The 27,181-nt window shown below is 41.0% G+C and overlaps 1 protein-coding gene across 1 annotated transcript in view; it reads left to right on the top strand.

Annotated features, from left to right (window-relative positions):
• Positions 1-1,597: 1,597 nt before the first annotated feature.
• Positions 1,598-27,181, top strand: part of RFX8 (regulatory factor X8) — a 32,326-nt gene continuing 6,742 nt past the window's right edge. The window contains exons 1-14 of the mRNA XM_069029074.1: positions 1,598-1,689; positions 5,016-5,139; positions 7,868-7,929; positions 9,434-9,520; positions 13,877-13,927; positions 15,399-15,462; positions 16,460-16,594; positions 16,674-16,751; positions 17,269-17,382; positions 18,028-18,178; positions 19,608-19,666; positions 22,824-22,980; positions 24,507-24,601; positions 25,752-25,866. Of these exons, the coding sequence (XP_068885175.1) occupies positions 1,598-1,689; positions 5,016-5,139; positions 7,868-7,929; positions 9,434-9,520; positions 13,877-13,927; positions 15,399-15,462; positions 16,460-16,594; positions 16,674-16,751; positions 17,269-17,382; positions 18,028-18,178; positions 19,608-19,666; positions 22,824-22,980; positions 24,507-24,601; positions 25,752-25,866 (1,384 nt within the window). The remainder of the gene's footprint in view (positions 1,690-5,015; positions 5,140-7,867; positions 7,930-9,433; positions 9,521-13,876; positions 13,928-15,398; positions 15,463-16,459; positions 16,595-16,673; positions 16,752-17,268; positions 17,383-18,027; positions 18,179-19,607; positions 19,667-22,823; positions 22,981-24,506; positions 24,602-25,751; positions 25,867-27,181) is intronic.

Raw genomic sequence — 27,181 nt, forward strand, 5'->3', positions numbered from 1 at the left:
AAGCTCCAGGAGTACTTACATGGAAACATCACACAAGTCTTACAGTCACTGCAGTATCACTGTTGTCAGTTCTTACAACAGCTGCTTTAACCCGAGAAAGCTTTCACTCTACAGTATTTGCAGGAGTTTTTGCTGTCTAAGTTAAATGTCCCACAGAGGAGGTCAGTAGAATGCAGACATACAAAATCAAGACCAAAAACTGCAGCTACTGAGGGAAGGTTCCAAAATCAGCTTTTAAGTACAGTTATTGATGACAGACTGTACTGATTACAATTAATATACTAACACTAACCTGTGTTTTGGCAGACATAATTTTCAAGGCTTTGGTTCAGGGGCCCTTGAGTGAACAATATCTTCCCATGGGCTTCTCAACACAGCATAAGGCTTCACAGATTCAAAGCAACCTGTACCATACATGACATCTGTGTGCAGGGCTCCTCAAAACCACGGTACATCATGGGGCCAGAAAACCAGCAACCTGCCATCTTTAATTCCCTTTCCTGGTGTCATGCTCCCTACCCCCGCTTTAATGCTGCCATCTACCAAGGTGTTGGCTTTGGTCATATTGTCATAATGAAGGAAGAAAGCCAGTCTGTGTCATACATGGGGATTTCAGGAAGCTAATTAACAGGAAGGAACTATGGGAGTTTCTGAGAAGCTGAGCTCTGATGTAACCCAAAGCCATGAACTAGTAAGCTTTTAGATGCTCCAGCCATACATAATTTATGTTTGTCAGTCACATGGCAGCAAAGCTCATTTTGCATAATGGATACTTGTGATGGAAAAGTGCTTACAGGGTTTCAGCAGAGCAGACAGACCTTTCATCTATCTGTATCAAAGAGAAATTAAACAATTATGGGAATTTGACGTGTTCCTGTTGAAAACTCTGAAAGCAAGGCTTTAAAGATGTGCAAAACCTACTAAGATGGCACTCGTGATCACAGAATCATGGAATCATAGAATGGCCTGGTTGGAAGGGACCATAAAGATCACCAAATTCCAAATCCCCCTGCCACGGGCAGTGACACCTTCCACTAGACCAGGCTGCTCAAAGCCCCATCTAACTTGGCCTTGAAAACTTCCAGGAACGGAGAATCCATAGCTTCTCTGGGTAACCTGGGCCAGCGCCTCACCACCCTCACAGTGAAGAATTTTTTCCTAATACGTAATCTAAACCTATGCTTAGTTTGAAGCTATTCCCTCTTCTCCTGTCACTACGTGATATTCAGAAGTACCGCCGCACGATCGGCCGTTTACACTGCTTTCCGATTTGGACAGAATTCCTTTTCTCGCCTGCAGTTCCTACAAGAATCCCGTCTGGCGGCAGAGCAGTGGGTGCCAGGAATGCCGCGTGGAGCCTGCCCTTCGCACCGGGACCGCGGCTCCCCGGAGCCCTCCGCAGGGCGCACAAACCACGGGGCCGCTGCGGAGAGAGCCGAGGAGCGCCCGTGCCCCGCGGGGCTGTGCGGGGCTGTGCGGGGCGGGCGCGGGGGATGCGCGGGGGATGCGCGGGGCGGGCGCGGGACGGGCGTTACCCGCCGTCCGTTACCCGCCGTCCCCGGCAGGCACCGGGCCCGGCCCCACCATCCCGGTACCAATGGACGACACGGAAGAGCAGCCCGTCCCGGAGCCGGCCGAGATGGCTTATTTCGGCCCCACTTCCCTCACCTACCTCCCCGTCCTCCAATGGTGGGTGCTGTCCCTTTGCCCGCTGCCCGGGACAGGCCGTGGCTGAGGATGGAGGTGGCGCGGCTGTCTCTCCTTTGCCGGGGGCTCGCAGGATCTGCCTTGCAACAGGGAGTGTAGGAGTCCTGCTTTTAACTCTTCTCGCGGTTTCTTTGGGCAAGAGGCTGGTTTGCTGCAAAGGCCTCATCATCATGGTGATGCACAAACGATAATAGGAAAGCACGGAAATTTTCCTAGAAGTCCGTCTCCTGCCACAAGCCTTAGTGATATGGAGGCAGTTTGACATGGGGGAGACGGGATTTTGTCTCAGCCTGCTCACTGGCTGGGATCTGGCCCCTGTCAGCCATCTACTTGGTGTGATAGCTGCAGGGCAGCTGGCCAGGATCTCCCTGGCTGGCCACTCGTGCCTGGTGGGCTCTCACGGCACCCGGGTGGCTGTGAGCAGGTGGCACAGTGGCACTCGGGGTGATGCTGGGCGTTTGACATTCTCCAAGGTTATGTTTTCTTGAGCTGAAGGTAATGGTTGAACTCCTTTCTGTAGTGGAGGAAGGTTGTCACCATTGTTTTCTTGGGCTTTGAGAAGACCATCATCTGCCTCATGACAGCTAAAGAGAAATCAGGGTAACTTTCCTTCTCTCCCCAAGCACAGATGTGTCCTGCTAGTAAATAATTTTGAAGCTTTGTGGGAAACAGTAACAACACATACAATCTTTTAGCTTCTATTAAATTCTATTCCCCCTGCCAGCCATACTTGAGCAGTGGGAGTTAGTCTGTGTTTTTACTGTGATATAGACACCACTGCTCCCATTTCAAAAGGACTGAAAGAAGAGATTCATACAAGGTCATTCATCCAACAGGTTTGAAACACACTGTAAAAGTGAATCATAAGCAATCCTTGAAAGGATGAACTAATGACTTTTTCTTCATCATGGCAACCTTTTCATGTTTTGAAAAATTTTAGATGTTCAGCTTCATTTTACAGTTGGTGCATTGCCAATAGCAAACCAGATTTTGGTCCAGAAATGGTTTAACAGTAGACTTGCCAACCTGTATAATGGCCTGGCTGCTGAGGGTTCACACAGAACAGGTGGCAAACCCGAAACACTTGGAGTCTATGCGAGGTCCTAAAATCAATCCGATAATAAACCCCACCCAGTGTGTGGATACATAGTACATAAATGGAGGAGGTCTTTCCCCCTGTGCTTTTTCTTTAACCTCTACCTTTCTCCCTTACCATGCTTTCCTTTTGTTTTTGTTGTCTTTACTCACAGTTTTGTTTTGATGCATGCCATAAAAACTCAGGTTTTGAAAACCTTGGGGCTAATAGGCAAGAAGATGAGTGCTGTGCTCTTTTCTGTGCGGATTTTTTTCCTGATAGAAATATTTTTGTGTTATGTGTCAGCACTAAGAAGATGTTTGACTTACTATTTGAAAAAGACTGGCAGTTTAATGGACAAAAAATTCACAAAATGGAATTCCCAAATACTTTGTCCCTAAGTAGTTAAATGCTGAGGAAAAGTTATTGGCAAAAACCAGCGACTGAAGCATGAATTAATTTCTGATGCAATTCCAAAGACTCTTGTGGTGTTATATTAAGGATGAATTTGAACTTAAGATTAATCTCCTCTGAGATTGCTCGATTGTGAAGGGTTTTGAGATGCTCTAGAAGAAAAAGCATTTCTGCCTGCTGGGAGCCAGAGCTCATCAGGACTCTTACATAGAATAAATTTCATTTACCTTTTTAGCCTGATGACAGGAAATACCCCATTAGAGCAGCAGATCCCTTGTCTTTGGGCGCAGGTTCCTGCTCAGGTCTAGCCATGAAGCCTTTCCTGTTGGATGGTGGGGCTGGAGGTGGTGAGGAGCTGGCAGGAAGCCCAGCACAGCCTCTTGGGTTATTGGGTGAGAAAATGGTCTTCAAGGAGGTACAAGTGAGGCATTTGGGGGTCTTTTGCTAGGGAGGAGGAAAGCTGGGGAAGCAGATAGCCTTCTTCAATGGAAAAAGGGGAGGAGGCACAAATAACAGCTGAGGTAGACATCATCAAGCTGCACAGAGACCGTCTTCTTGCTCAGTCTGTTCTAGCAAGCCAATTTGCTGTAGATCTTATCCCCTGTTGTTGTGGTTCGACACACAACTGTCTACTGCCAAAGCAACTAAGATAAACAACTGGGTTGCCTGAAATCAGGCTACTAAAACAGAGGATGCTGGTTTAAAACCCAACTGATTTATCTCACCCGGTGAATGTGAAAAGTCTGCTTTCCCAACCCACTCGATTATCAGTAAAGATACAGTGAGTAATTGGCACTGTGCTGCACTAGCATTCAGCTGATACATTAATTAAATACGCATAAATAATTTGGTAGAATGGAAACAGAGTCAAAGCAAGAAACTGCCGTGATACGAGCAGTGTGTCATGCTTTGAAAATTAATCCCTCTGCTCCTTTGCTTCAGCTTTGCTCCCGTATTTGTACTGCAGCCTATTATCTTCTGACATCAAAACCATTGGCATTATCTTATAATTAAAGATCATTTTTTTGCTGGTGAAGGTAATATCTTAGGCTAAGAAGTAACCAAGTTTACATCTTCCTCACCTTATTCACACAAGTAGTTGCATTTACTTGACTATGACCATTATGAAAAGTAGGATGAATCAGGGATTTGCTGAAAGGATGGATATTTAAACACCTAAGCTGGTTTCAGTCCTGGCAGTTCTGTTATATAGTAACTGTAAATTAAAATTCTGTTATCTTATTAAGCTTGTCCTAAAGTCAGTGAGGTTATATGAAAATAGAATGTGGTACTTTATAGTTTGTGCACTCTGTCCCAAAACACCATATTGCACATTTTAGGTGGAAAAATGCTCATATTATTATTTTTGGTATAGTGGATACCTTTCTATTTAGAAGACCAAAGTTAGATCCTTTCATATAAAAAAATTTTGCATATGAGAAATTCTAATACTGTCTGTATTGGTGTTAATGTTATAATGGTATTACTAAGTGGGTTGTTTTAATTTAAAAATTATGAGAACTAGTTAATTTCTTAGCAGAATCTCACATGAGCTCTCTTACATGTTGAAAACAAGGAAAATAGAGCTTTAAAAGTTAAAAATAAACAGAGAGTATACATATATATCTATTTATATGAAAAAGTCTATTGTTTCCCAGGATACAGGTTAACACAAAGGACGTAGCTCTTTTTGATTCTATGCTTCTATAAAATCAGAGCAACTATTACAGAGTTCACTGTAAATCTGATGAACTATTAAAATCTAACAATTCTTTCTTCTAACTCTGACATAAACCAACTGATGATTTTTGTTTTAAAGGCTAGCTGATAACTTCTATTTGTGTGGAGGATGCACTGTACCCTGTCGGCTACTATATGAGCTGTATATTGAAACCTGCAATCCGGATTTCAAGATTCAAGTACATCCATCCACCTTTGGAAAGGTACAGTGTAGATAGGATATACAGGATAAGAAGTAGGGATGCCTAAGCAGAAAACCCCATCATCAACTATACACACTGCATATCAAAAGAGATTAAATAACAGAGAAGAATGAATATGTAATGAATTATTCTTGTGCATTTTCTAATGCATTTCTGCTAAGCCCTCATGTAGATTCATTTATACCAGAGGAAACTGCATTGTTTGGGATGGAGTTTATTTTCTTCAGGGAACTGGTGTATGATACTCTAGCAAAGATTTCTTCTGCCAATGTATTTTAGAAAGTTTTACCAGTCTTCTGTTTTTAACAGTAGAAAGTTAAACAACTCATTCCAAGGAGATGACTCTTCTGTCTTTAAAAGACATCTTTGGTGGTTACATAGTTTTATACTTTCCCTTTTAAGTAAACTTGGGAGATTTTGCTCCAAACACACCCTAAAAAGTTGTTACAGGATCCTCCAAGCAAAACAAATGCAGATGTAAAACTGAATCTCCTTCTAACAATTCCACTCTTCTATTACACAGAGGTTGACAAAACCCACAGAACAGTTACCAGTTAGAAATCCCAATTGCAACCAACACACATAGCTATTCAACCTTTTTTAACAAATTGGGGAAGATAGAAAGCCTTGTGATTATCTCCTGTTCAAGACTCTTTGTTCAGATCTTCCTATTTTTTATGGATAACATTCTATAAACTCCCATAATAAGAGCTACTAAGCATTGTTTTAACACAAGCCCAAAATAATTTAAGTACAAGTTGTACCTGAAGTCAATTTCATTTGTGTGGCTAACCCCACTCTAGGAATCATTTATCTCAATTTGGTTGAATCTAATTTTTTTACGGGATAAGTTAAATCACTTTTGCTGAAAATTAAGATTTGAGTGAGTGATCTGGTGTGATTTATTACCGTAGCTTAATGGATCATCACCCATCAGCTGAGACTGCGGGTAGAATTTGCTCAGCATAGACATTGGCCAAGAAGCTTGTCACCTTAAAACTCTCTAGGTAGCCAGTGGAGAGAAATAAGTAGTTACAGGTGTTTTCTCACACTAAATGAGTCACCTCAGACAGCTCAGATGAAAGGGGCCTCAGAACTGCCATTTGTTTTTCCCCACCGACTACATAGTCTGCAGTGACTATTTTAGACTTCTCTGCCTTGTAGCCATGTAGGTGAGATTAATCCCAACCTGCCTGTACCCTTCCAAGTGCTCCAGCACAACTGAGTTACCACCTGTAAGCTAAGCCTTCTTGTGGTTTACCTTAATGTGTTTTCCTTTTAAGCTGGGACAGGCAGAGATGAAGCATGAGCCTGGTCACATAGAAGAGCTGTCGAGCCAGAGCTGCTGTGGGCTGGTGTTTGAAACTATTTGCTCACAGTCTTAACCAACCCAGTGCATTGCAGCGCAAGTTAACACATCCCACAGGAGCAAGTTGGGGTGCAGCTCCCCTGTGCCTTGAAATGGTCTGTCCTTCTGCAGCAGGAGAATGGACCGTGTAGCAAGAAGCCGAGGAGGGCAGGAACTGCAGCAACCCTGGTTTAAACTGAGTGCACATGTAATCAGTTACCACAGCCTGTAATGGGCTGAGCTATAAATAAGTTACCAAGCTGCAGTAACCTGACTGTGCTCCGTGTGTGTGGTCTGCAAGGGCTTTTGCAGTCCAGCCCCATGTGGATCAAACTATAGTGGTTGAAGACACTACTAATCCCATCTGCCCCATCCCTCTGCCCAAATACATCACTGTCTCTGTAGAAATGGCAGCAGGAGGAAGGATATGTCTTGTGCCACAAAAGCCCCAGCTTCGTAGGCTGCCCTTTTAGAAAAATGGGATTATGCTGAACTATCAATTTGAGAAAGGGGGCAGCTGGGGTGGGTGCATGCAGAAACATGCAAGGAACAGGACCATCATTAAAACTAGAGGAACGTGTTAATGAGTCCTTTTTCAGGCCTTTGGACCAACAACACACACTTGGCACAGAGTCCAAGCCTTGTCCTGCTGAGTGGAGACTCTCCTCACTCCTCGCTAACAGGATGTAAATCCTCTGTTCCTGCCATAGTGGGAATATTAGTGTCCTGGGTTAGTCCTGGACCCAGGTGTCCTGAGTTAGTCTCTGTTTTCACAGGACAGCTCATGCAGAATAATCGTAGTGATGTGAATTATTACCCTGACAGTATCTAATTACGGTGTAGAGCCCGACCTTGACAGATGCTGCATGACCTCAGTTCACACCACCACGGTGGTCAAAAGGTTGCTTTGCATCTTGATGATTCGGGTCCTTTTAAGACAGGTAAGTCAGGCCCTATCCTGTCAATACACCTGCCAACAGTAGGTGGGTAGGTGAAGCCCCTTGTGTAAGTCCTTCTTAAATGAATAAGGATTGAAGGTCTGGCAGAGTAAGGGACCATCAGGACACCTTCAAGTTCCCCCAGCTGATTGATCCTGCCCTGGCTGCAGGGAGGCTCTTGGTGTAAGCACTGTTTTCCTGTGCAGACTATAAAAAAAAATCCTATCTGAGAGAGGTAATCCCTTAAATGACTTAGCCTTGGATCCGCAAAAGCCTGATTGAGTTTAGTTCAACAGTTACCATTTGAGAGGTATGTAAGAGCAGGTACTAGTCTGGAAATGATGAAAAGCAAACAAAGTGATTAAAGACAAAAAGTGTGGCAGATACATTTTTGCATCTTAGAATGAATTTGCCAAGTATCTCCAATTTTCTGTTTATACAGCTTATTCAGTTAGTTTTCCCAGGCCTGGTGACAAGAAAGCGGACCACAGCAGGGAGTATCAGGTATTGGGTTTGTGTCCTTTCTTTGAAAATGTTACTTAAAACTATTCTAATAAAATTTGAAAGTGGCTGACTTTTCAGCCCCAGCACTGTAATATGGCAGCTGAATTTTTGGTTGCAAGTCTGTAACACAACATAAGATCCAGAGTAATTCCTGGTGTAACCAAGGATTTTAAAATAGAGTTAATTCCATGAAAACCACCACATCAGATCTGCTTTGGTAAGGCATGAATTCCGGATTGGACTGCTTTTTAAAAGACCTTAGTGCTCCAATTTGTACTGGCTATTAACAGCATGGTTTGCATGAAGCGTCTGCCAGACATCACAACCTTGCTGAGAGCTCATCAGACACTGCGTTTCTAGGCCGGGAAAGACTGGCTCTGGGATGCACAGGGGTGGCAGCCATGATTAATGTCTGTATTGTGCTTTTCGTCCTTGCACGCATCCTTGGAGTGACCCAGCACATGCTGATGGTCAGTGGAAATGCCGTACAGTTTTAAACCATTTAAATCAGACAACTTCAGGTCCTCCTCCTAAATGGAATTTCTTTTCCCTTCCCTCTCTTCTATAGCACAGAAATTTTGATGCTTTTTCATATTCAAAGTTATACTCACACTCTGAACATCCAGACTAGGAAAAGAAGCATTTTAAGGGCATTGAGAAAGAGTAATTTTATAAGCATTTTTTGTAGCTGTCTAGTGTGGGCTTTGAGAACAATATGCCTTTACTTGATCTGTGGCTTGTTTCCACTAGTCTGGACTTGCTACCAGCTTGAGCCAGGAAAACCTCTATTTTGGGCTATTTTGGGAGTGTCTCACCTCAGACACTCCTAGGCTCCTCCTCATAGCAGACAGGATTTGGGATGGTGTTTGGTAGCCCCCAGCCAACATGCTCTCTCTTCCCATCAGCAGAAGGTTACCCACTCCTGGCTGCAGGTGGCCCCAAACCACGGCACTGCTCCCGTGGTTCCTGGTGGCCCAGCCTGGGAGGAGCCAGCTGGTAGCACCTTGGTAGCAGAGATGGTGACTCTGTTGCTCACTGAACTCAGACAAATCTTAGAGAAGGTCTGGCAGTTGAGTTTTAGCTTGCCATGACACTGATGGGCCATCCAGTCCCTGAGCTACTGTAAAGGGCTGAGGAACAGCCGCACTAAGTTCTTCAACTTCTGTGGGGATATGGGGACCTCTGTCTGCTAAGAGTCTGACTTCACTAACTGTCCTGTACAAATCTGAGGCACTCCATTCACTGTCTTAAGTTTTATTTCATTTAGAAGGGGGCATCATTCCAGGGCAAAAACTGTTAACAAGAGTTTGTAAAAAGTTTGTGTAACTATTTTCTGTTGGGGAAAATAAATATTCCACAGAATTGAAAAAATAAATATAGCTTCTACTTGATCTTTTCTTGGTTAAATAGAATGATCATCTGCTTTCAAACAAGGATTATGAATTATTTGCTGACTTGTTGAAAAGCATATGGTTGCCAGTTCATCTTTTCTTTATTTTTCTAGATATCATTATGACGGAATAGCTATCAAGAAGGAGTCCTCTTTTTATGCACGTTTTTGCTGTCTTCTGTATGAACAAAATTATCTCAGGTTTGTTTTTTAAAATGTTTCAACCAAAAAATGACACATGGCAGTCTATATGTTTTGTGAAAATCTGTAAGTCATCCGTTGAACACTGCCAGTAGCATTATCTTTTTCTTCTCAATATACACACTATGAAACTGCTGTGCCTTTAAGTGCTGTGCCCTAATAGACAAGCTGCATTTTGGAAACAGACCCTGCCTAATTAGACTTTCTTACATTGGACATTTTAGCCATGTAGATCTTAAGAGCAGGAGCTCATGCTGAACCTAAAAGAAGAGCTTAATATAGTAAGACTCTAAATGGGAGCTCAAAAAACCCATATTGAAATGGCTTCATGACATTCTATCACCTTCCTCATTAAAGAGTAGGCTGAAGAAATGTATTGAAGTATAAATGACTGTATTGTTTTGAAGAATCCTACACACAATCATGTTATCTGGGTTTTTTACTACTAGAAACAGTACTTCAGAAATACTTCATTCACTTGGTATTAAAATACCAGATTTTAAAATCACCTCTTGTAAGAGAACATCAATAAGAAAATGTGTAAGACAAGTATAGATGGATTGCAAAACTTAAAAGCCTAAAAGCCAAAAATGAATGTAAGCTACTACAGTAGATTTAAGTGTAGACAGGAGCATGTTGTGGGCAGGAGAGGAAGAGTTCTCATGGTTAAGCTCATGGTTCAGATAAACAAATCACAGGCTTGAATTTCTTCCCAGAAAAAAGAAAAAAAGGAAAGAAAAAGAAAAAACAAAACAAAACAAAAAAAACAGAAGGAGGGAAATCCTGCCATTCTGTAAGTTTTACACTCCTTTACACTGAAGAAAAAAATTAGGTGCAGCCTATACCTTGGACTTTGAAGACCAGGCCTCATTCTCTTACAGTCTTGTACATTACTTTAGTGTGCATATGGGTAAATTCTCCATTTTTTAATATGGAGATCTAGCTTTATTCTATGGCATGAATGCTAGGGGCATACAAGTCAGCCAATCAAGGACCAAGGTATCTGGTGATGCTGAAACTTTCAGTGTATATATAATATTTACTTAATTAAGTGCATGCTTTAGAAGAACGTGGAAAAATTACACCCGTAGGTTTGTTGCCTTCCTTCACAGGTTTTATGGCAGGGAATGTTGCAGAAGTCCATAGAGCAACAAGGGTAAATGATGAGACAGGACAGAGGATCAGGTTCTGTAGATGATCAACTGGCAGTCTTGTTGTTTTGAGACTAAACAAATTATTCATAGGAAATTTGAGGTTGCTGTCCCATGACACCCTTACTGAAGTGATATCCTTCACTTCCTCTCTACCCAGTACAACCAGAATAGGCCTAAGGTTTGACATCCACAATGAGGAAAGGTCTTGTCCCCTGTTTAAGGAATATTGCAGGTCTCTGGTTAAGTCTCTAAAAGGTCTTTCCTTTTCAAGGAAGGAAAGGTGTTTCCCTGCAGCATCACTTGAAAATAGCAATCTCGATGGCATAAAAGAAAAGCTGCTGGTTCTGGTCATATGAGAGATGAGAGAGAACAGAATTATTTGAACTGTTGCTCTTTTTTCCTCCCAGTGTAGAAACGTGAGGAAAAAAATGTATAAAGTAGGAGGAACCAAAGAAGCAATGTTCGGCGAGTTTGTGGCAGGTGCAGAAAGAAAGACTTTAGCCACTGCTGGGAGACAGATGCACCACATATGCCAGCATATCTTCTGTCTCTGGCCCTCCTCATGGAAATGAGCCATCTCCTTGGATGGGCTGGGGAACACCCTGTAGCTCATGCTTGGCCATAGGGAAGCTGCTGTGCTGGCTGCAGGCCTCCCCCTTCCTCTCCACCAGCTGCCAGAGGTGCCTGCCCAGACATCTACTCCTAAAAAACTGTATTTAATTTGACCGAGCCAAGGAATAGGATGTGCATTCCAGGGAAAGGGCCAATATCAACGAGCCACCTACTGATCTTGATATTGTTTCTTGAGATAAAGTTGTCCTATTGAGAGAATTGGCATTCTTCAGCCTGGAGAAGAGAAGGCTCCACGGAGACCCTATAAGCACCTTCCAGTACCTAAAGAGGGCCAACAAGAGAGCTGGGGAAAGACTTTGTACAGGGGCATTTAGAGATAGGACAAGGGGCAATGACTTGAAACTGAAAGAGGGTAGGCTTAGATTGCGTATTAGGAAGAAATTCTTTACAGTGGGGGTGGTGAAGCAGTGGAACAGGTTGCCCAGAGAAGCTGTGGATCCCCATCCTTGGAAGTGTTCAAGGCCAGTTTGGATGGGGCTTTGAGCAACCTGGTCTATTGGAAGGTGTCACTGTCCACAGCAGTGAGGTTGGACTGGATAACCCTTGAAGGTCCCTTAGAAACCAAACTATTTCACGATTCTATGATTCTATAACTTTTCAGATTAAAATAAATTCAAAATATAAAGATTGTATTCAGAAAAAGATCATCTTTCTAATTGCAGTAGAAAAGTCCCGTAACTACAAAATTATCTTGTCAGATGTTTCCTTCATTTAAGACAATTTTAAGAAGACACTAAGCTGTTGAGTGAAGCCAGACAGCTGAAATTAGAGCTTCCACTCTAAATACAGCTACGTCTCTGTCCCAAGCCAACATGTAGGCCCACAGCACCTGGGCAGGTGGGTGTCAGAATTACTTCTTAGTATCTCATAAAGCACAGCAGGAGAAAACAGAGAGAAAGCAGTAAAAAAGCCCAAAACACGGCCAGAGAAGCATGAGAAGCACAACTCCGAAAGAAATAATTAGGTCACATACTAGAAAAGCATCTGCTTCAACCAAGTAAGTGAGTTAGTTGCCATTTGTGTGGAGTTTTGTAAGTTCTTTGCAGTTAAGTCATGAAGGAAATACCTCATCTTTACTGTCCTATCAGTAGGGTTCAGTACTTTTTGAAATCACTGCTAATTTTTCATTAGCCAAGAAAACCGATAAAACAAGAAATGGAAAATTCTAGATTGTTTTTTACTTATAAAATTGAAATTTAGAAAAAGTTATTAAAAGTTGAAGACTTTTTTACCTGCAAGAATAATTTTTTTCTCATACAAGTAATCATATGTAATAAACACAGCAGGGTATGACCTATAACATCTCAGTTTTTGAGAGTGTATTCATGCGGAAATTTCCAAATCAGAGGGAAGATTTTTAATGTACCATTTCAGTGCAGTCCAGTGCCAGTTTGTTTTCCAGACCCCTCTAATGGGATATACTTCTCTGGCTTGTTGCCTTTTCCCTCTGGCAGAGGCAGGGGGTATCTGTTTCGGTGGTGAAGGTGTCCTAAATAACTACTGCGCCCTCCCATGCCCGAATAAAGTCCAACATGCAGATGCTTTTTCTATCACACCCACCAGAGGGGAAAGTGAATCCCTGAGCCCAGCTGAGAGACCACAGCATCCATCTAGCCTGTGGGTTGGTGAAGAAGGGAATGGTTTCAAAACTGTGAACCACTCTTTCTAATTCCTGAAAAGGCAGCAACTGATGTGGTGCTGGTAGTGGGGAACTAGGCTTCTGAAGGATCTGGCAGCTTGGGAGCTATGCTTTTTGATGCCACAGGAATGGCAGTAAGATTATTATGATTTGCCTTTGAATACAAAGAAGGCGTTAGCAGTCTGATAGTTGGTGGGACTTCGGATGTGTCAGGGTTGGAACATATTCACCCAGGGAGTGATGAGGATGGTCTTACACAGCACCTGTGAATTGGTTCATTTACAAATCTTCAGTTCTTTGAAGTTATGTGTACCACAGCTCTGATGATGGTGTTTATGAAAATAGTGTAAATATATGCAACTGTAGTCAATGAAGTCTCCAAATGTATTACAGACATGAGAAAATATGGTATTTACTGATTTGCATTACAATAGAATGTGTTCCCTCTCAGAATGGGAGCTTTGAGGACAAGCTCTCCCTAAAATGGTACCTGGTCTGACTCAGAGTACAGCTGTGTTTAAAAAATGTCATTGAATTTTGGTTCTATAAGAGTTGCTTTTTTGATTCTAGTAATAGGCAAGGTTTAGGCTCCTGACTGTTTAGTGAAGCAAACCTATTAGTTTTTAATTTAAAAAAATTTATTTTGATTCTAGCAAATTAAATTTACTAATCTCTGTGTAATGTGACAGTTAACAGCATGCACATTCACCACCTTCCCTCCTTTCACTTTTCTTTTGTCCTTCCCATTTATGTCTCTGTTATTCTTTATTTCATCCCCATTCTTGTATTTCTCATTTTAGCTTTAGTTCCCACCCCATAGCATCACCCAAACTCTGCAAGAGAGATGGTGAAACTCCTTGTGATTTTGCTGTCACCCATTTTCTCTTTCTCCCACCCACCTCCTCTTTTGTGTGTTCCATCTTTACCCAGGCACTGCTCTCCGGGGGAAGTGAGCATCTCTGATGTGCAGCCAAGCACCAGGTGAGTGCTAGCCCCCTTTGCTAACAGTGGGAGCACATAGAACTGTTAATGTTCTGTAGGTATTTGCACTCAACTATCAGTGAGCTCCTGGCTGGCTGCTGGGCCACAGAGGAACCCATGCAGCACTCCTTGTCTCTCCTCGACGTCCCTGTGTCAGGGGAGTGGGGAGCCAGTCTGCCGAGGGAACCAACACACTGGAGGCGAGCAATGCTGATACGTGTTGCCATAGTAGCAGCAGCAGAAGATACAGCTGGCCGCCTTCTCAGGGAGAGCAGGAGCTGGAAAATATTCATTAATTTTTTTTCACAGGGTTTAGAAATCTGCAGGAAGGACCTATTTGAAGGTGTTATGAAACATTTCTACTTACATGTGTTTGCCTTTGTCCAGTCACCACTTCTAAAATGTTTGGGGGAAAGAGTCACCAGCGCTACCAAACATACTCAGCATGAATGTTGTGCCCTGCCTTGGACAGCCAAAATGGTTGTTTCGTTGGAGCACAGCCTTCATGGCACAGAGTAGGGCAGAGGGAAAGGTGGCAAGGGCCAGTCCTGTGGATGGCAGAGAGTGGAGAGGAAGCATTTTCAGTGCTTAGAGTTTACAGGCAGATAAGTTGCTATATTTTGTCCTCTGTCCCTTCAGGACATATGGTGGTACCCTGCTCTGTAATACATCACAGCAGTGAAACCCAGTAACCAGGATTTGATTAGATAGCCTGCCACCCTTCAAAACAGCCAAGTACAACAGGACCCTTGAGTTTGAAATGCCTTCCTAGACAGTGAGCAAGGGTCAGCAGCAGATGGAGGCTTTACTGGAGACATCCAATTTTTGCAGCACGTCCCTTTTACTAGCAATATTGCCTCTCCCTCTGCTAGCATTAGCCTCAACAAAACAGGCAGGGAGAGAGCTAGGAGAAACTACAGCAAGAAAGCAGCCTGTTGTGCCTGCTTTCAGCAACAAGGCAGTAGTCAAGCCTTTGCAGGTCCAGGTAAATTCTGTCTGTGTGGAACACCATGGCCAACTTGTGAAGTAAATGGGAAATAGTCAGAAACATAATGCGATCTAAACTGATGTGCGGTGCAGAAAACATAGTAACAGTGAAACCTAAGCACAGGGATTATTACGCTTTTGTTATTTTCATGTTTGCAATAGTTATTACCATTCCAAACAAACTGCAACTGCAAATACAAACCCATGGCTCTGGTACAAGAAGTTCAAAGACATTGCACTGTTAAATGGTCAATTGTCGTTAAAGTGCATGTTTCAGTTTTATCTTAAAATTCAGAAATCGGTCTTCAGATTTTCTAGAAAATCATGGGATTACCAAATGACAGAAAAGAGAGCGGGGTTTGTTTCCCAAATGCAATGCTCCAACCTAGTGCAGTCTATCCAGTTTGAGCTCATTTTCTAATAGAGAACAAATCAGTGAGCTTTTGAATGTTTGGTTTTTTTCTGTTATATATTTTTATCACAGTAGAAGTTCCTGGAGTTCTGAAAATGCAGCTGATTACAAGAAGAATAGACAAAAAAAAGGAACAGTGAGTTTCAGATACATTAGACATAACAAAATGTCTATGTGTGTGTTTAATTATAACTGCTATCTAATATGTTCTGTTGAAATACAGCTAGCCCATCTTCTTCAGAATAATCCTGTGTAATCTCACTACATTCCTACTTCCCCCACTCCTATTTCACCCATTAGCTAAATATTTTTGTCGTCTTAATGTCAGCTCAAATAATTTTGTCTGTACTAAGAGTGGAAATTGTGGCTGACAGGTCAGGTTTTGAATATTAGGGGAGTCAGTGGGGCACAACCTTCCTTGCCTGAGGCCCACGGTAACAGACCCTCATGCTGTTGAGACAGTGCTTTTTCAACATGCTCAGAGTTTATTGGCATGAGAAGTATTAAAATACTAGGATATGATTAAGAAAAAAGAGCACAATCCCTGCCCACTGAAAAGGGCCAATGCAAAACTAACCTGTGGCAGTTCTCCCCTCAGCAAGCTGTCATGGGATGGCCTGACACCAGGCTTGTTGGGTGTCAGCCAGCAGAGCATGAGCAACAAACATATGTGGACCAAAGTGAGGAAAAGAGGAGAGGCTGGATGTCTGTCTTACATCTAGCAAGTGCTCAGGTGCAGTAATGAGTGCTGTGACAGTGACAGCATTCATTGTCACAGCTGGGACTTGTGCTGTCATCCCAACAGCACAGCCGACTATCTGCAGCCTTCTCCAAGGGGTCACAAGTGTGACACAGGTGCAACAGAAAATACATATGGAAGATATGTATAGCATTCATTGGATTTGAAAAGAAATTCATGTACAGTTTAGGATTTAAATATTTAGGCAGCACTGCTTGTTTCTTTCACCCGCCCCTATTTTCTAAAAAAAGACAAGCATTTCTCTAAAGACATATATCTTATTATAAAATCATGTCCTACAATTTCAAGAAAATACTTAATACCTTTAACCAAACTGACAAGGTAATTGCAATCTTTTCTTTTTATTGTCCAAAATATATTTTTATGCATCAAGAGTAAGAATTTGCAGTATTATCCATCTGTCATTTATCTGAAGACTGAACAAGAGGCATTTCATTACCTTTCTCCTGATTTCAACCAGTTCTTCTTTGGAGAGCAAGCTCAAAGTGAAACATACCCCAATGAACTGGTACGTTCAAAGTATGTGGACGTAAAACAAGTCAGCTCTTTTCCTGTGAGATCATTTTGTATCCTCTTTTTGGTAACAGATTGCATTGCTTTCCAATGACTACTACAACTATTGTCAAGTTATCTTAGAAATGGTGAGAGAGACCAAGCTTGACAAGGTATGCCTCTTCTTTAATAACATTTACTCTGACAACAGCAAACAACTGTAAGGGTAAAATTGTGTCTGTGTAGCTTATTTACTTGATGGTTTGAGCTAAGGTAGATGATTTATGGACAAAAGGAGCAGTCAGTCAAGTTATTTTAAAATTCTGAATTAACGCAATATGCTCCAAGAATCTGAGTTTGTAAGCATATCCTGAGCCCTCCTGGCACATCAGTAAGTCTGAGCTGAGCACATAAAACATAGCCATGGGCACATATCTTTAATTACATCCTCATATCCAGAGCACAATTCTTTCTTTCCTCTTTTGTACACTGCCTGGTGAGGTTCACCTTGCTGCCACTCACCCCAGAACGCTTCCACTTACTCTGGAGCCCAGCCAGGATGGGTCCAAGCAAAGAGTCCATCCCCATGGTCATTCCTTTGCTTCTGTGCATGTGTGTTCTTACTGAATTACACCTCACATTCCACAACTGTAAAATCAGTGAAAATTCATAAAGGGCTTTGTGTGACAGGTGGAAGACTATATCATGTCATTCTGGACGTCTCTGCAGGCTGAAAGAATAGAACTGATGTGCTTGCCAGATGTGTGCCAGCTGTTAAAAAGCTATGATAGGTATCTATTCAAGGTACTGTACACACATTTGCTTGTTGTAATTATGCTATTACATGTTTGTGTCTTTTTGGTAGTTCTAAGGAGAAGGGCCCTCTCTTTCTTGTTTGCTGTACAGTGGGAGTTTATTCCTCAACTCTATCTTTTGGCTTCTCCTGAGACAGCCCAGTATGGGTTTTGAAAGGAACCAGTGGAATTTCGGATATCTTCCATTTTGCTCCTATGTATTAATTTGAAAGTTCCTAATATCAATGGAGTGTGCTGTTATAAATGTGGTCTGTGGTTCTGGCATGAGATTATGTGACTGAAATTTCAACTGATAATGGTTTTCCAGATTATGAGAGTTACTTTTCCTTTGAGAACACTACTGCATTTCTCAGTGACCTTCCACATAGAAATATGCAGTTTTCTGATAAAAATAATTTGCTTCTTATTTCCAGCAGGTCATTAAGTATTGTCTAGAAATTAATTCAGGAAGCAACATTTACTCTTAGGATCTTTTTACTTCTGCTAAAAAAGGTAGCTTAGCTCTTGCTTAATTGGAAGAAAAAAATGGGCTTCTTTACACTTACATTTAAACTATCAATATAATGTTATTTCATACTGCTGTAAATATCTGTGGTACACCAGTCATGTGCAGCAGCATGAATTTGTATTCTAGGAATTGGAGAACATCCTGCTTCCTGATTTCCTGGACGAGGTGCCTGCACAACACATAGACTCAATCAGATCATTCAGTGAAAGTGTTAAATGTTGGATGCTTAATCCTTTGGGAGGTTTTCCATTACTGCTCCAAACATCCAAATCTAATGGTAGGTTTGAGTAAGAGAGATATTTTCAAAAATAATCTTTGGTTAAACTGCAGAGAAGATTGTATTACAAAACTCTTAAATTATTAAAAAAAAATTTAGCTGATGTAATGTTGATAGTAGCAACTACTAGAGTTAGTTGGGATACAGTTAAAAATAAACGGTCTTAGATAATGTGTGAGAACAAATTTAAGCCAAAAGTATTCCCAATTCATGGTAAATTGAATTGAACTTAAATCTTCTTACAGATCTGTCTCTTCCCATGATTGCTTTGGCTGTGTAGATGACCAATGATATGCAGCATGCCCTCTGAAACTCAGATATTATTCTCTCTTCCTCTTACAAGTGGCTTTATGCTGATAAATTAATTAATGGCTGTAGCACAGGCCAATATAGAAGGAGAAAAAGCCATAGTTCCATAGGGAAAATATGACTGACATTAGAGGACGATTGGAAAAAATCTGTACTCTACAAAGCTGTGTGTGTATGTGTGTGTTTGTAAATGTACACACATGTTTATTTATACCTTTAATGCTGAAGATTCTGACTAAAACCTCATGTTGCTCAGTTGCTCATTGAGTGAAGACCAATTCTGCAGCAGCAAAACAGAGCTCCTGTGTAGGCAAAAGATTTTATTAGGATTCATATGTTCAATACCACAGACAGACTTAATTTTGGCGTTTCTTACATTTGAATGCTTGACAGAGCAAACATAGTAGCGTGTTTTGAGCATGTGCATGCATAGAAGTATATGTAATTAATCAGCTGTGACCATATGTATATACATCCTGGTCTTTCTGGTTTGTACAAACATCACAGAAACAGAAATTTTCACTTGAAAATCGTTGTCTGTCTACAGAAGTTGCTTTATACTCAGTTTTCCTGCAACTGAGAAAGTTATTTATTTTATTCTGAAGAAGGGTATTCTTGGACCACGCTTTTCATAATTACATATAACACATTATAAACAGGAGAAAAGTAGAACAAAAGAAACCAACTCCTATTAACAGTGCTGCAGAATTATAGATGGATAAAGATGGGAATGTAAACTGTCTAAACAAAATACAGCAGGTTTAGATTTAACGTTGCTTTCATTCACCTGAAACCATACAAGTAAAAGAGCATTAGTCTTAATTAGGAAGTATTAAATGTAAGAAAATATTGGAAGTCTTTTTCCCGTGCATCAGGGATGAATAGATTCACAGTGAAGGAGAAGTTGTGAGCTGGGCAGCTTCTCCTTGCAAGCTTTGATTGCAAGGGTGCCCAGCCCATCCCATAATGCTGGCTCCGTGCCCCTGCTGTGCCCTCCATTACCCTCCAAATCTCCCCTAGGGAACTACTTTCAAACTTAAAAGATCTGTCTTCATTTATGTATTTTAGACTATAAAATATTAATGATGTGAAACACCTGCTTCTTCTTCTTCTTTAACAGAAGCTAAAGAGTTTGTAAAAAGGCTCAGGAGACAGACAGACCTTTGCAACATGGTCAAGGTATGTTCCAGAATTCGTGGGAAAAAAAGCTGGGAATCTCATTCCTGCCAGCAGTTTGCACTGGTTTTGAAATGCTCCATTGTAGGACAAGAGCAGCAGCATGGATGTGCTTAACTGTACACTGACCATGTCATGCTCACACTCCTTCCCATCTCTCCCCACACTGTTAAGTATGCTGAGGGGACATTTTCCTCCCTCTGGATTCTTCTGAAAGCATGTGATATGTGGCTGATGGTACCCCATGGAGAGGAGAACACAGTAGTTGGAAGGGTCAGATGACAGTTTCCAGTATCTTTGCCCATCCATGCCAAAGTCAGTCAAGAGCACATGCTGGAGCATTCCCTCCATTGTTGTCCTTGGATGCTTCTGAATCCTTGGGTTTTGAGGTGGTCTGGGCTATAGCAGAAAAAGGAAGGTCACAAATAGGGAAGAAAGGAAAAGAGAACAGGAGGTATATTCTGTCCTTCAAACATGTACAAGATTTTCCCAACATGCCACCTGATTTCAATTGTTACTCAGATGGAAGAAGGGAAGCAGGGAGAAAACAAAGGAGGGAGGGAGGGAAGGAAGGACAGGAGGAACTGCAGCTTCTTGGACTACTAAATGTAGCTTTTCTTTGTGGGAAAACTTCATCACCAGCAGCATACAAAACACACCCCTCCTATTACTTGAAAAAGAAAAAAAGAGGTTTTTTTTTTAAAAAAAAGCACAAACATTCATAAGGGTGTACAGGTGTCTACCCAGGAAAAGAGTTGATTTCCATGAAGTGCTGAATACTCGCAGTTTCTATTTACTGCAGCAGCCCTTGAAGATACTAATACCTGAAAAGCTCAGATTTATGTGCTTCTAAACAGGGCTTCTCATGCGTTGAAGAGCATGATCCAGCAAGATCATGAGTGTCACCTATTCCCAGACATTTGCACTTGGTTTGCATACTCAGACTTCAAATCATCCTTCTTGTGTTCAAGCCATGATGTCAAAGGCCTGATTGTAGCTTTTTGAGTCTTTCCTTCCAGTTCTTAATGTGTGGAAAAGCTGCAGAGAGTCAAAATTGGATTTACACCCTCAAGATTTACGGCAAGAGAATTGCAGCACTTGGGGGAAATTCTCTAGAAGAAGCCTCTGGGTGCACTACATCCCTTTTATACTGTTTAACCCACACAAATTGAACACAGCAGACCTGAGAATCAGGGTCGAACTTATGCTTACAGCCCTCACAAGTAAATGATGTTTGTACCTCCTGTAGAGCCTCTTCAAAATACAAGGGAAGAGCAAAAGAGTTTCACTGTACTTGACATTTTGGGGTAGTGAGTTCCAAGGTTTAATTATTTGTTCTATCTTTCTTTTAGTATTTTAAAATTTCTACGCTTCCTGCAATTCTTCCCACAAACCTCCATCACATTCTTCCTCTGTTATTTCTCTCTGAAGGTGAAGTTTTCTCCTCTTCTCACACAGGAGTAATTTGATATTTCTAATCAACCTTCTCAGTTTTCTGTCTAAAATGCATCAGGAATTTCTACTAGAGACTGATGGTCAGAGCAGGCAAGAGTGCTCCTGATGAGAAGTGCTACAGAGGCACTGTGCAGCTGCAGCCTCTGAGCAGTGTAACCACACCATCCCCTGTAGAGTACTTTGCAATAATTTAGCCATCTGGTGAGAAAGTAGGAACAATTTTGGCAGGGTCAGCATTCAAAAGAAGAAAAAAGTAACTTTCCCACCATGTGTAGATAAAGCAGGCTGACAGCTGCTACTACCTGGACATGCAGAAATAATTAGAGCATAAAAAGGTGCAAATTCCCTGCAAGAAAAGAATGTGAATACGATGCTTGTCATTTCCTGTGGCTGATTCTTGCCTCTGGTAAGCTGGATTTGAGTGCTGAGAGGGCTGGCTTTCAGTCATTTTAGAGAATCATGTTTAGTATGGTGAAATCCAATGGCTAAAGGGACCAGTCTAAAGTGTTGGGGCATGGAGTCAGGTACAAGCAGCCTACTGAAGATGCTGCCCCGGTAGTTCCCAGCCTTCGGGCCGTGTATTCTTGTTGCAGGCTCTTTTTATATCACTGGAAATGTCAAATAAGAAGAATGCCTTTGTCTTTAACTTAGACGAAGGAGATTGCTGAGTGAGAATTAGATTTGGTTTGGTATTCAAAACAGTTAGAAGAGAGATGAAAAATAGCTGTATTGGTAATTTTTGCAAAGAAATGGTCAGCTGCATTTGTTGCTGCTTGTGGGGTCGTGTTAAGCACCTGGTGAATGAGATTTGTTAAAACATTTATGAATCCTGAAGTTTTTCAAAATTTTAGAAAACCTACTTTTCCTCTGAAAAGCCCAACTGGACAAGGATTATTCACAGAAAAGCCCAAAGTCCAAAAAAGGCTTCAGGATCTTACTGATTTCAGTATGAAAATGAGAGACTAAATGTATTTGTTAACAAAATTTAATGGATTCAGATTTTGTTTCCTTGACTGTTTTCATCATTTCATCAAGAATCTTGAGGAATATTGTGTGATATTAGCAACTAATTTTAAAAAGTGAAGAGATGATGATAAATATTAGTCTGAAAATTGTTTGCAATAGCTTTGTAATACTTTTTGGGACAAATATGAAGACAGATTCATTCACTAATGACTCATAAGCAGATAAATGGGATAAAATACTAACTAATATTGTTTTAACTAATACCATATTTCTAATGTTAATTTTACTGTCTCAAAGGTTTTAGCAACTTGAGAAAACTTGCCTTTGAATTAAATTGCAACATGAATTAAGGACAGATAACACTGAGGGAAAGCCATCCCTGTTACACCATTCTATGCTTTGGACAAAATACCATTATTTAGTGTAATTATAATAACTCTAGGCAAAGCCAATTGCCCAGGCAATTGCCCAGATAATTCAAGTATGTTAACCTCGTCTGCTCCATCACAGACAACATAGAGTGTCATTGAAAAGAACGTCTCCCAGAACAAAACTCTCTTGAAGACAACTTCAGATTTATCTCTTTTGATCCTATACGCCCCCCAACATCCAATTTGGAGACTGGTCATATCAAGTCTTGTACTGAATAAGGGAAGCTTTCCTTTTTCAATTCCCTTATTTGGATGAGTTAAGGGTTTGAGAAAATGAAAGGCATTAACTGTTTTTTTATTCTCTACAGACAGTGAGGGCACTCTTAAAAAACAACAGCACAGTCACTGTTCTGAGATCAGGCTTGCATGCCATCTTCAGTGAGAAATCTCTGGATGTGACTAAAGACCTCTTTCAAGAGAAGTTTAGGAATCCGAAGAAGCGGCAGAAAAACATACAATTAAAATGTAATTAATTTCTGCTATTTATTGTCTTTTCTCTTAAGCACTTGCTTGTCATTGTTAAAGGTCCAGCATTTCCTCTTGTTTATTTATGACATCTGCCCTACTGGGAATCACTGTCTTCCTGTAACCTGAAGGGCTAGAAAAGAGCCAATAAAATTGACACTGGAGCATGGGATATTATCCTCCTAACTTTAAAGGTTAAGAATGAAAGGCTTTTGGTTCTGACTCTCTTAAAGCTTTTTGTGACAGCAGGAGTGGGGTCTGAGTGTTACTGAATTATATATCCCCTAGAAGAAGGTTGACAAGGGATTTTTTTTTATTGTTTCTTTTGACAGAAAAGATGTTTTCAATCATTGCATTTTCCTGTTTTTAGTTGAAGCACACAAAATCATTTATTGTGGCTGGATTTTAAAACACCATATGCTGAACTGGACAAGACCTTTTAGCGTTTGTGTCCTTTTGCTGTATTGTGACCTGTGGGATCAATGTTGTGCTGTAAACAACAAAATACACAGTTTGCATGCAGCCGTGACATAATGCATTTGACACCCTAATGAAAAGGAATAGAAACATAATGGCAACATAATTTTTAGATTAATGGTCTGCCATTTAAAATATTAGCAAGAGATGGGCAAGTTGGACTAGGCTGTGCACAGAACTAACAGGGGGAGCCTCAGCTCTTTCTTCCTGGTCCATCACCAACTCACGCACTGACAAGGGATTTGTCACAGACTTTCTGTGACTGCTTTCAGTAGGAGTAATAACTTGCCTGCTTTAAACCATCAGGAGAACCATTTCAATAATATATATACATACTAAAACCAAAACCACTGCATAGAACACTTTTTACATTTTTCCGTTGTATTATCAATGTTCTTAGTCTTTTCGAGGTGGATTTGTTGCATTCTCTGTTTTCATTGCTTTTCCAAACTGTCATTTATAATAAGAAAGGTTTCACAGAATTTATCCATATGCTTTCTTGAAGGAAGATGTTTCAATTGGAAGGGTATAAATTCAGGGAGGTGCAATTTACCTTTTGGCATTGGGTGGTAGTTGCCAGACTTTTGCAGGAACAATTGCACTGATATGTGGCAACATTATCCATATTTCTGTTGGTCTACAGAATATTCTGCATTTTCTGTTATTGTTTTAAATTTTTTTTTCCCTTCAACAAACAGACCAAGGTTATTTTTTTTCCTCAACCACATAAAATCTCAGATAAGTAAGTCAGCATTGCCTATAACCAAATTTCGGCTTTTTCATTGCAACTGCTTTTTCTTGCCACCTTTGCCATGATGATTAGGTCAGCCCAGTCACACTGGAAATGGACATAAACATGAATTCTGACTGATTTCAAAGTAGGATACTGTTCCTCACTAAAGAAATGGTATATTAATCAAAATGCTAGAAGCAGATGTCTTAATCTATTTTAAGGTAAAGATAAAAGAAAAAAAAAGCTTAAAACTGCAGAAAAAATCCAAAAGGCAACCAATCAATTCAAGTAATGATCTCCCTTCTGTATTTCACAGGTTTGAAAAACTTCATTTCTTCACTCACATCTTCCACAGATATTCGGGATCTCCTGAGCTGTTTGTCTTCAGATCTCCAGACTTTTGTTATTAAGGTATAAAATTAATCATTTCTGAATACAAAGACCGATCACATCACTTATCCTGATACATCCTGACTGTCACTAGTCTGCAGGAGCTACATTGCACACTAGCAACCTGATCAGACTGCAGATTTGCATAAATACAATTTATGCATGCTGTGGAAAAAGGGAGAATTAATTGGCATACAAAAATTCCATCTGTGCAAACAACTACAAGCATATTTCTGTGCATAGATACACTCAAGTGGTTTCGGTATCTGCTCTCATTTCATAGACACATTATCACAGCCCCTGATAAACCAAAATTCATAAGTAATATGTTGGTGTAAATGAAGAGAACACTTCATGGCTCCTTACATCCTCAATTCACCAAACTTGACTTTTAGCAAGTACCAAGAATTTCTACTACGAAGTCTCTAGCTCTTGTGAAAGATTCAAGTATGACCATCCTCACACATGTACCTTTCAATAGATTACCAACTCTACCGCCCCTCTACCTTCACTGATTCACAATTTGTGTCACTGTGTTGGTACTGCTGCATTTGGTTGGTTGCCATAACAATTAACTTGGGTTTGGGTGGTACTTAGAGTTTGGGGTTTTTTTCTCCTTTCTGAAGAAGCAGAGTAAACTCTATCTACTTGTCTTAATTATTTACTCTTATTTTTTTATTTTTAAATGAAGAATAGTACTTTACAATTCTGTGGTGCCTTCATCTCATATAACCCCCAGCTATCTCATGGGATGGTATAGAGGAGATAGAGCAGGACTTTCCCTGGGAGTCAACAGTTATAGGGCATAAGGCAATAGACACAAGTTACAGCAAAGAAAATTTCCAACAGATACAAAGAAAAAAAAATTACCATTAGAGTAATTATGCATAGGAAGAGGTTACCTGGAAAGGCTGTGGAATCTTTATCCAGGAGATATTCAGCACTTGGTTGGACAAGGCCTGAGCTAAGCCGGCCATGCTTTGGACAAGAGATCGGAATAGATGATATCCAAAGATCTCTTTCAACCTGAGATATTTTAGAATCTAATAGAAAAAAAGCTTGTTGATTTTTTCACCTTTCTGTGTGGTTTGCACAGGGAAATAGTCTGCCACACAATATGGAATTCTTTTAACCAACTTTATCATAAACCAATTTTTTTCTTTATCTGCAGCCAAGCAAGAGTAAAGAGGCATTTAAAGAACAGGCATCAGATTTCATGTTGAAATGGAACCTCCTACTGAGCAATGTAGGCAAGATTCTGACCATCAACAGGACAGACAGTTTTGGTAAATAGGATCTTTGTGACTCTAATTTGATATGCCCCATTTTGACCTGAGACAGCAGAAGCAACAGATCCAAAAGAACCTAAAGGGGCCAACGCGAGCTGGTGATGTAGTGACAGAACAAGAGGGAATGGCTTTAAACTGAAAAAGAGTGTGTATAGATTAGATATTCTGAAGAAATTCTTTGCTATGACGGTGGTGAGGCACTGGAACAGGTCGCCCAGAGAACCTGTAGATGCCCCATCCTTGGAAATGTTTAAGGCTGGGTTGGATGGGGCCTTTAGCAACCTTTGGAAGGTGTATGGCAGGGGGTTGGCACTAGATGGTCTTTAAGGTCCCTTCCAACACAAACCATTCTGTGTTTCTGTGATTCTATGACTTTAACTGACATAAATTCATGCAACATTTAATAGAGTCATCCCTTCTTCCTACTCCTTTCCTTCTATCACCATTCTCCTGGTGATGTGGCTAGAAAGGTCAGGGAAATTAAATTATTAGTTTTTGACCAAACCAGTTCCCTGAGCAAAACGCTAGGATGAGCAGGAGCGAGGAGAGTAGGAGCATGCAGCTGTAGATGGCAGGAAAGCCAGGACTCCCTCTTTTGGCAGAAGTTGTGGCTTGTCTGTGGGGAAACAGGGAACAGCAGCCTGAGGTGAGAGCTTCTGCTTTCCCTCCTAAAAGAGCTGCACACCACAGCAGAATGGTTTGATGGAGATCTGGGGCCACATATATTCCAAACCATAAACATTCCAGACATCTCAAGTGATAGCTCCAAGGCCTCCAGGTTCTTTCTGTGTAATACAGCCAGAGAAGAGCCACTGCAATAACTAGTTGCCAAAAAGGCAGTTAGTTCCTCTACAGATATATGCTCCTTTTCCTTATGGCTTACACTGACCTAAGTGCTTGCCTAGCCAGTAGTAAACCTGTTGAAGGTATTAAACTGACTGAAAAATAAGTCGCTTCTTTAGCTGGGTTAGTTTTCTCTCCATTCTAGGGCTCTGAGCTGTCAAACATCAAATCCATCATACACCAGTGCAAGGCTGGAGAAGGAACGGAACTGTGCAGTTGTGTTCCCTCACGAGGCTTGAAGTGATACAAACACACCTTAAACCAGTCCAGTCTCTACCCTAACTGCCTTTCTCTTCACTTGTAACACCTTGCAGAAGTGCAATTTCTGCAGAAATATACCATCTCCTGTGAGTTGCATCTAATCCCAAACTGTATGAAATGCCTTTTAGATTTTCAAAGGAGCACCTTCATATTTTTAACTCTTCTACTAGATGCAGCTTCATACAAATAGCCAAAGAAAACCTCATTA

The sequence above is a fragment of the Aphelocoma coerulescens genome, chromosome 1 (genome assembly GCF_041296385.1).
Source record: "Aphelocoma coerulescens isolate FSJ_1873_10779 chromosome 1, UR_Acoe_1.0, whole genome shotgun sequence".
Classification (NCBI taxonomy): domain Eukaryota; kingdom Metazoa; phylum Chordata; class Aves; order Passeriformes; family Corvidae; genus Aphelocoma; species Aphelocoma coerulescens.